This window comes from Passer montanus, unplaced genomic scaffold (assembly GCF_014805655.1).
Source record: "Passer montanus isolate IOZ18808 unplaced genomic scaffold, ASM1480565v1 scaffold28, whole genome shotgun sequence".
Lineage (NCBI taxonomy): Eukaryota > Metazoa > Chordata > Aves > Passeriformes > Passeridae > Passer > Passer montanus.
Window position 1 is genome coordinate 5808205 of NW_024367483.1, and position 10221 is coordinate 5818425.

A 10221-nucleotide genomic window follows, 5' to 3' on the forward strand; every position below is an offset into this window, starting at 1 on the left:
ACTTAGATTTGGGGCAGGGGGAAGAAAAAGTGTAATTTTTTAATAGTGCATCACTCAAAATATCTTGTTGGTCTTTTCTAAGGTATCCAACTTGATTTAATTTTGCTGTAGGAAAGAACTAACTATCAATAAGGGTTCTAGTAAATTTTTTGTACCATGCCGGTTTGGATGTTTATGAAATTGGAGGGTACTTCATGCACCAACAGAAACTGAGTAATAAGCAGGCTAAGTGGAATATTGCAGAGGATGTTGTGTCATTGGAAAAGTAGTCTATGATTTATTGTGAAATGTAATTGCTTAAGTTATTTTGACTTTCATAGATTTACTTTTTCTGTAGTTCATTCCAATTAGTTAAAAAATAAATAGATGTCAGAGTATTCCTTTCCCCCTGTCCCCTGTGCTGTCTTTTCTGTTTCTCTATTTTTGGCATTCAGTGATAAAACCTTTTCACATTAAATTAAAGTGAAATTATATAGTTTATTTTAAGAATATCCTTATTACAGGCTTCAGTTTTTAACCTTGACCTTAATGTATATTATTCGGTGTCAAAGTGCAACTTCCTGCTTCCTTAAGTCTGTGGACAAATTAAAATCTCCCATTTCCCATAGTTGGAAATGATCTAAAAGCTTTTAGTGACCTTAGCTTTGAAAATACTCATTCAAATAACTTTCATTATAAGGATTTATGTATTGAATTTTAAGGGACTGATGTAATCTTTAACTGTTTTCTCTCCTGACATGCACAGATATACAGATTAAATGAAAGAATGTTTATAGTTAGAAACTTACCTGTTCAAACTAGGTGAATCAGTCAGAATTTAATGCCACAAAGGTATTTTTGATTTTTAACTTGATGATTAAGACTTCTGAATTAATTTCTTCATTGATTGTTTGACTTCTTAAAACCACCAGCAAATGTAATGTGAAGTTACTCTGTTAGTAATTTTGTTTCCTCCTATCTTTGTCTTCAGAGTACTTGTTTTTCAGGGGTTTTTGCTGTCTTTTTTTAACTACTTTTCCTCAACCTGAAAAAAAGAGTGCAGAAGATAATACAGAAGTTTTGAGATACATCCTGTGCAGTATATGGACTTCTTTTGCATAAATGAAGCAAGACAATCTAAGAAATTATTTTCTGCATATTCATGCTGTATAGCTGTAAATTGAAAAACAAATTGGAAGGTAGAACATCACATTATTTTAAGCACACTTACTTTGTCATGTACAAAACCTAAGAAAATGAAAACCAAAATGTGTGAGGTTTTGTATAATAAATTATAGTCTGAAAGGAAGAGCTATCATCTATTTTATTCTTTGATGGTTAATTATATTCTCAGAATAGTGTCCATGTGTGAAAATTAGTGGTGATACAGGGACAGGAGATTGTCTAAAGTCCATATTTTAATTAAAAGTTTGGGATAATGTTGGCACAGGCTCTTGTGACATTGCCTTCTGCATCTACCAGCTGCAATATGTGCTACTGAGTATTTTTCTGCAGTGCCTGATCTAGCTCTGAGTTCTAGTAATTCTCCCATCTGTTACAAAATGACCTTGAAATTATTTTTAGGGCTTGGTGTTTTCCAATCCTGGAAGTCAGAGGAAGAGTAGTTCATTGCAGTTCCAGCCAATTTTGGTTGTGCTTGCACCTGGTTAGTCTGCACTGAATTAGTCTGACAGATCTGAAAGTAACAGTTGTCATTTGTAAAACCTCTGCTTGTGGGTTTTTAGATACATTTGGAGACTGCTGTGTATTTTAGTCCTCTCCTGAAATATGTAAGGTGATATTTCTGCCTATAGCTGCTGCTGTTAGCAGGTGCTTCCTACATGCGGTATTCCTGTATTCTTCTTAACTCTAAATCTCTTTTTTTCCCTAAAAGTGTTCTGGATATTCACAGGGAAAAAAAAAAAAGTATAAGGAATAAGAATTTGACTGAAAACATCTTACATTCCTGGCCAGTAGTAGTACCAGTTGGTTTTGTCCTGTTTTTGAGATAGCCAGCATGAATAGACTATGATCTTGATAGATAGCTGGTGGGAAAGAGGTTGTTTATTTAAAAGAGAATAATTTTTTTTCTCTCTCTTTACTAGAGCTACTGTTTTAGTTCCAGAAGCCTTGATCTGTGTGAGACTTGCCTAGTTTCAGACAGTGTAGCTGCCTCATATGGACATGCAGTATAAAAAGGTCAAAAGTGCCAACAAAATCCCATTTTGTATTTGACTTATGAACGAGATTCCCCACCATCCTCTCTGTTAGCACATCTGCTGGTGAAGTAACAGCAGTTACTCCATTCCTGCCAAACTGAGAATAAAAAGACTTTCAGTGATATTTTATGACTAAACATTTGAAAGTTAACTTTGTCAAAAACTGTCTTTGCAGCTGAGTCATCTTGTCTCAAACAGATTGGATGTTTTCCAATCTCCGTGTTACACTCTTCTGTCAGAAAAGGCCTCATGAACCTTCCTGTGGGCGTTTTTAGGTGTCTTCTTGGCTTTCTTAAATAGTGGAGTTGGTGTGAACGTTAGAGGGCTTGATGTTTTAAGTTAACAATTGGTACAGAGAGCAGAGGTATAATTCACTGAGATCCTGAGTAACCTTCTCTGACCTCAGAGCTCACCCTGCTTTCAGCAGGAAGTTTGGGTCTCCTGAGGCCCTTCCCAACATGGGTGAGCCTGGAGGGGAGGAAGTGGCTGGAAAGGGTGTTCAGGATGAGCAGAAAGCTTGGAACAGAGGAGAGACTCTGGGAGTGATTTGATTGATGACAGTCAAGATGTGGGCAAGCTGTGAATGAATTCTCTTTAGTGTTGTGTTCTGTGGGTTTTCATTTCTGTCCATATTCATCAAATGAGCCTTGGGAAATGGTGAAGGAAACATGAATGGGATAAAACGTATGATCAGAAAAAGCAAGTTAAAAGAACAGAGATCAGTAGAACTAAAGCTGGTAATTGAAAGTGTATAATTCAGCATCAGTATATGAAAGAATAAACTTCTGAGACACGCTTCCTAGGGTATAGAAAAAGTAAAACACATATCTCTGGTAGTGGTTTTTGCTGATGAATACCTAGGTTTCCTATAATGGTTTTAATCAGGAAGCCTCTATGCACTTTCAGTGTACTTGTGTATTTGTAGCTAGATATGTATCTCAGGCTGTATATTATATATATATATATATATAAAACAAAGAAGAGAGGAAGGTGATTCTGCACATCTGCTGATAAGGAAAAAAACAAAGGCAAGTCCCTTGACAAAGAGAAGACTCAAAACTTTGATGGACAATGTGGACAATACAGGAGTATTCAGTGCGTTTTTTCAGCTCGGATTCCAAGGGCTTCCAAGTCTGCTTTCAGACACTTTTTGTGTGATGGTGACTACTGAAAATAAAGTGGCAGAGCAGTAGGTTAAAGAGGCTGTGTATAAGTGGGATACACCCAGTGGCTTGGATGATTTCAGTGATGTGATTGCAAGGCTGGTGATTATTATCTGAGAAAAATCATAAGTGGTCAGGGGAAATTTCTGCCAGCTGAACCAAGGCTGAAAAAGGAGGCTGAGGGGTCTGTAGGGCTATTCCTACAGAAGACAAGAACCACCTCCTCCTGCAATCTGTGCCCAAGCAAGTGGGTTACATGAGATGGGTCAGTCAGAAAGCCAGCCTGGATTTAGCAAAGTCAGAGCATGCATGGTCAGCCTGATTGCTTTCTTGATGAAATGACTCAAGCTGTGTGCACGAGGTTGCTCCAGTCAGTTCAGTAAGACTTTCAGCCTTGTCTCCTGCAGCATTCCTGCCTAGGAGCTGAGGAACTACAGGGAAGATAAGGTTATTAGGTGGGTTAAAAACTGGCTTGGCCACTCCTGTTAGAGCAATCAGAGGCTCTGTGTGCAGCCCTTGACTGGTATCAAGGAGAGAGTCTTAGGAATTGTGAGTGAGCTGATCTTGTTTGGAGTCTGGATCAGTGACCAGATGGACCAGTGGACACTGGACCAGTGTCCCAGCGTGATGGGACAAAGCACAGTTGTAGATGACACTGAATTAGAGTGAATCATTGATCAACTGAATGTTCAAGGTCCAATCCAGACACATGGGAAGCTAATGATTATCCATACCTTTATATATTTGAAGGTGTCTGGAGTCAAACATACAATTAAGTGCTTGCATTTCAGCTTGTCCTGTCAGCAATGGATTCCTGACTTTTTTAATAGTGTCATTTAATGGCAGATTGAAGCATATGCTTGGAGCACAGTTGACTTGGTACAATGGCTTGAAACAGTCACTACACTCAGGAAAAATATAGAGAAAATAAATTTAAGGGGAATAATATGTTATTACAAGAGTGATAATTCAGGTGAGAGGTGCTGAAAGAAAAGGAATAATACTGGAGTGAAAAGGCTGAGGAAGTTTTTTGGTTGAGGCTGTCAAAAGGAGGAGTGGAGGTGAGAAATCAGGATTGAAAACCCTGCTGGAATCCTGGGCAGATAATCTTCCAGTTTTCACTTTATCTCAGGAAAGACAAGTGATCTTTCCAACCTCACTGGTCACATTTTTCTTCCTCAGTCCATCACGCAATGTTCTGAGTTCTGTCTATTTAAACAAGTAATAAAGCCAGAGCACATAGAATGTAGTATTTCTGGAAATATTGTTGGGCTGGGGGAAAGGAATAATACCTATGTATTTGTAACAAGTAGCATCTAATAGTTGTGTTGTATTTTTTCTTTTAAAAAATTGTACGCCAGTGGAATGAAAAATTAATAATCTTATTTGTAATTAATCATATGTTTAATCAATAATTGATATTTTTGCATTTTTCATGCCCTAATTGTTGCTTTTTATAGCAAATAGCCTCAGAGGTGGTTACATGACCAATGAAATAAGATTAGGAGATAGAGCCATATGTGGCTTTTCTATGATTTAGCAAGTAGCCCACCAAGATAAACTCTAAAAAGTATGTTTAATTTCCCTAGGTAAGGAAAAAACAAGTGACTAAAGTAATAAGCTGGCAGATACAGCTCTTCATGGCAGATGGAAAACATATCTGTCATAACTTTAAATACAATTGTGTGCATGACTTCTGAAATTCTGCTTAAACCAATTTTAAAATTCTGCTTGTCAATGAAACAGTTGGAGTTGGATGATCCACACTGCTCTCAGATTCCCAGCTGATGTAAATTGACTTTAAAGGAATTGGGCTAATTTACTCCTCCTCAATCTGACACATTATTGACCAGAATATAATTGAGATTTGCTGTGTCCTGCATTAGCATTTTTTTTCCCATAACTGAAGTAACATTTTACAAATTCTTTCTTAGAAAACTTATTTCTGTTTGTTCCTTCTCCCTTCTCACTTCATCATCCAAACCCAGAGCACTGAATTTCTCAGTACACAACTTCAGAATCTCTCCTTTAGCTATATGTTTTGAGGTAGTTGACTTCATTAAGTATTTCCTCTCCTGCACTAGTTTATAGAAGCTATTTATCACTGAAACCTTAGGGGAAATCATTATGTTCGCTGCCTTTCAAGAAGTATTGGACACTGCTCTGTCTGATTCAATGAAGATCAGCTGTTCTTTTCCTTTTTTTCTCCTATTCCTAAAGCTCTTTGCTTTATTGCTTTATTCTGTTTTGAAAACAATGAAGGCCTTTCATGCCATCAGGCTCTCGTTAGCAGATAACGCAGTTGAAATTGCAGAATATTAGACATTCCAGAGGGATAAAGGATAGTCTAAAAGAGGACATTGTCAGAATGAAACCAATAATCTTCAATCTTGTATTACCTTTTATAATTGCATTTTTATTGACTTGTTCAGAAAACACATTCATAGACCTGACAATTGATGGAGTACCGTGCATCAAGGTAATTGGTAGATACCACATATCGGTCTTGTTTTCTGATTGTGACTCTGCTCAGCTTGGAAGGAATGTCATGTAAAATGCATTGCCATGAGTTCTTTTGTGATCTATGAGGAGTCGTTTCATTATATGTGTTTGGATATTTTTGTGGTACTCAGAGAAAAAAAAAAGGGAAGAAAAATGCAATCATTTAAATGTTTGATTCTGTTCGCTTTTGAGAGGGAGTTGTATTACTCAGCCACTGACATTCCATTGGTGCCAGGAGTTTGAAGAATATGCTTCTGTGTCATGTTGCTGGTATTTACCCGTATGAAATGACATCACAGGCCTTGGGACAACTTTAGTTCACAGCAAAAGAGAGTTGCAAAACTTTGTCATTTATCACTGACCAGTCTGTTGACCTAGATGTTCTCAAGTTTTTGAAACTGGTCATTGTAAGTCATATGAGGCCCTCTCCTGGTAGCCACCTAAAATATATCACGATAGGCTGTTAAAAGAAAAACAGAAAAGAGGTAGAAAAGTGATTGTAATCAGGCTGCCTTTAAAATTTTTATCTTGTGTAATTCCAATGCTAGGGACTAAGCAGTCAATAATCATTCTTTAAATATGATATTTATACCCACAACAGTGCCCAAATGACAGATTTTTAACTGTTAAGATATGGGTTTTTTTCCACATGCTGTTTTTTAGAAGTTGTGTCCTTTAAGGTTTCTGGGTTTTTCAGCTGTTCTTGTTCCTTGTCATGTTTTTCCTAGGTGTACATTCCAAGCAGAGTTGCTATTGTGCTTCACAACACGGACATCCCAAAGTGAAGTTCTCTGTAACCACCACCGAAGAAGCAAGTCACAAAGAAGTGCTGATACACTGTACTAGTACTAAGTATAACAAAACTTGCTCTAAGATGGCTTTCTGAGGCTGAGTATAGTAATATTAGGTGTTTAAAATGTAAGATTAATATTCACATGTAATTGCAGAGCTCTTGACTTGCTAGACCCTCTTTTGAGGAAGCTTTACAAAGAAGCAGAAAGGAAAATGTTGGGTTTGTAGTTCTAGTAGTACAAAATTACACTTAAGGTGTTGCAAAGCAGCAGGTATTCTCAATTAAATTGTTGTTTACAGAATTTTATCAGGAATTATAAGAGTGATCCTGCTCCAAAGTTTGTAATTTCTTATAATCCTCATTTTGATAGTGCATTCAAATATTCATTATGTATTAATGCTTCTTACTAAAAGTAAGTAGTTTGCTTAAATAAAACAGAAGGTTTTGGCTAAAAGGCAGCCTTAACGGTTTGTGGGACCTAATTTGAGGCTCCTCTTCTTCAATGAAGTCTAACATGGAATTAGAAATGCTTATCCAGATGGATGAGAAGGTCCTCTGAGAGTCTTGTACTTTGCCATGTTTTATTTAATTACAAATGCACAAAAATGCTGGGCAGCAAAACAAGCAGGCCGATTGAGTGGGGGCCTGCTGATGCTATTGTGTGTGCTGGTTATCTGCTCCCACCCAAATCACGTAGTCTGAGCATCTCACTTGCTACAGATGGACAAAAGTTACACAACTATTTTATTTAGATCACTAAAATGTTCAGTGAGAAGCATGTTTTGGTCTTAATGCAACAGTACCACATTGGAAGAGGTACTTAAAGTGTAGTTCTTCACACTGCATATCTTTCACTAACATCAGGACCTTGCAATACTGATTTCACTGCTTCCAGAAGCTGCCTTTCAGCTTGGAACATGATGATGTTCTTGCACTTTTATAACTTTTGAAACATTGCTTCTCATGAAGAAGCAGTCTCAAAATTCAGTGATCAAACTAAGGTGGTTCTTTTGATTAAAATTAAGATAGTTAATTATTGGAGTGCTGCTAAGATAATTCAAGTGAGTTTATTCACAAGCTACAACTTTTTTGTAAAGAGTAAGATTTTGTATATTTGAAAATGTATTGCAGAGTATTCTGGAAAATTAATACCAAATTAATGAGACATGCTTTATTTTGTTCCATTTATTAAAAAAAATATTTGAATTGGTTCTGAAATGAATGTCTTTTGTACCAATCTGAATTTTCTAACTTTTAAAGTAGCCAAAGAGGAAGATGTCCGTGACCATTTCCAAGTCATAATTTTATCCAGTTTCCTTTGTGAACCATTGTGTAAACTACTGAATGGTTGGTGCCAACACTGACAATCTATTCACAGTTCTTGGAATGCTTACTTGTGGCTTACTTCTTAAGCAAAATAAGGGATGGAATAATGCAGCATGATGGAAAACAGTCTTTTGCAGAGTTCACACTGAAAGGGCTTTGTGAACATCCCCAGTCTGATATGTTCTGTGTGGCAGAGAATGTTATATTGCAGTTGAGTACCATAGGATCATGCTTCATTTTCCTCTACACCAGTTTGATCATTGTTTGGTTGTGGGCTAATAAAAGCATTCCTGTTATGCTATGACTTTAAATAAAATATACTGAACTGTTTTAGCAACTGGAACTGATTATCTTTTTCTTTCTCCCAGATTGTTTTCCTTGTAGTGAAATAATGAGCAACTTCTAATACATGTTATATTTACACTGTATTGATCTAATATGTTTTATAGGGTGGTTTTTTTTTTTTAATTTTATTTTATTGGCACAAGTTCCAGGTTTCAAAATGTAATGGCAAGTCGTCTGTGTCAAACCTTTTTTCAAGAGAAGGAATAAATGTATGATGTGAAGTATAAACTGTAAAATCACATGCAAAATAAACTCTGAGGAGGAGAAAACAAATGCATATATGGTTTCATTCCTTGCATTGTAAAATGATTTTACAGCCGTCTTAACACTGAAAGACAGATTAGATTTTGCTCTATCCAGGGACTTGTGACTTGTCTTGGTCAGAAGCATTTATAATGAGATTGGTCTAATATTTGACCTATGCATACTTTCTTTAATATGATAGATTAATAAAAGTGAATGACAAAATATGCTTTCTGTGTTTACATTTGCAATGTAAACACAGAAAGCATAATAATTAGGGCTTTTTGGAGCCCACCTCTGCATTTTAATGGTGAGTGTGCTACTGCCTGTCTTGCAAGACTGGGAAATTTTCCCTTTCAACACTCATGGAAAGCCAATGTCTTCCTCCTTGAATATTGTTGGATTATGAAAAGAAATTCAGCTTTCACCTTCCTTCTGATGACACTGCAACCAGGGCCCCTTCTTAGACTCATGTACTGAGGTTATCACCATGTGTGGTTGAAGCCTGGCACATTCTGAGAAGCAGATGAGCTCCAGAGCTTTTTTGCTTGGCTACACCTCAAGTCAGCACTACTCATCTCCATCAGCAAAGTAAAGGAAGTAGTCTGTGGTGATATATCCCAGAGCACAAAGCTCTCCACAGATATTCAGACACAGTGAAGGATAAACTCTATAAAGATGACCTCTTAGTGTAAAGGACTGATAAAGATTTATATTACAATGTTTGGAAATGCGGACTTCCCTGTCACCTGGGAATTCTTGCTATCCCTGGCCCCAGTTGTTGTTGCTCTATGGTTTCTCTAATGCATCATGAAAAATCAAGCTCACCTTCACCTGCCACTTTATCTGAAGAGTCAGGCTGACCTTTCCTCTGTCTTCCACTGTGTGTGGGAAGGGTTCTTTGCACTTAATTCAAGTTACTCTCCAGAGCAGGTGGTTATTGTGATAACAGGCAGGCATCCACCATGGTGTGTTCTATGAGCAGTGAGTTTATATTTCCCCACTGTTTTCTCCTCCTCCCACAACTCAAGATTTACTGTCCTGAGGTTTTTTATGAAGATGAAGAATGGAGTCGTCATTTAAAATTGGTGAGTACTTCTGGAAAACAAATGTAATTGGAAAAAACTCTTTGAGCTTTCTGGGTTTTTTTCCTATGAAGTTTTTTTTTTTTGCTCATTCTATTCAATTTAGTAAAGACTTTTCTAACCATGTGCTCTGAAAGATAGAAATGGTAATACTCTACCAAAGGGAGAGCAGCTGTGTGAACAATAAGATACCAGATAAGCAATTGTGTGGTACTTGCAGATACTGCAAGATGATATTTTTGTGTATTAATCTGTCAGTCACAATTCTGTTTTCAAATGATGTTTTAATCATCTTGAAATAGTTTTAGCTCCCACATTTCTTCCATGACTCCAGGTTCTTAGCCTATTAATGGTTAAAGGAAGAACTTCCTGCCTATTTGAATCTCATTTCTCAGAGCTTAAAAGTAACTCTGTAGTTAAGAGTGAAAATTAACTGAATGAACAGCAGAAATTGTTTCCTTTACCTTAAATAAATGTGGTCATTCTCTTTGGGATACATTGAGGTGTATGGTTTGCCTGTCTTCTGCTTCATAATTTGATTTTCTAGGAATTTAAGTATTCTGCAT

At 36.8% G+C, this 10221-nt stretch overlaps 1 protein-coding gene across 4 annotated transcripts in view; it reads left to right on the top strand.

Annotated features, from left to right (window-relative positions):
* The window catches only part of GBE1 (1,4-alpha-glucan branching enzyme 1), a 137585-nt gene extending 128981 nt beyond the window's left edge, over positions 1-8604 (top strand). For all 4 annotated transcript variants that reach the window (XM_039713236.1, XM_039713235.1, XM_039713238.1 and 1 more), the window contains one exon: positions 6592-8604. In XM_039713236.1, the coding sequence (XP_039569170.1) occupies positions 6592-6648 (57 nt within the window). In that variant the 3' untranslated portion in view covers positions 6649-8604. The remainder of the gene's footprint in view (positions 1-6591) is intronic.
* The last annotated feature ends 1617 nt before the right edge of the window (positions 8605-10221 follow it).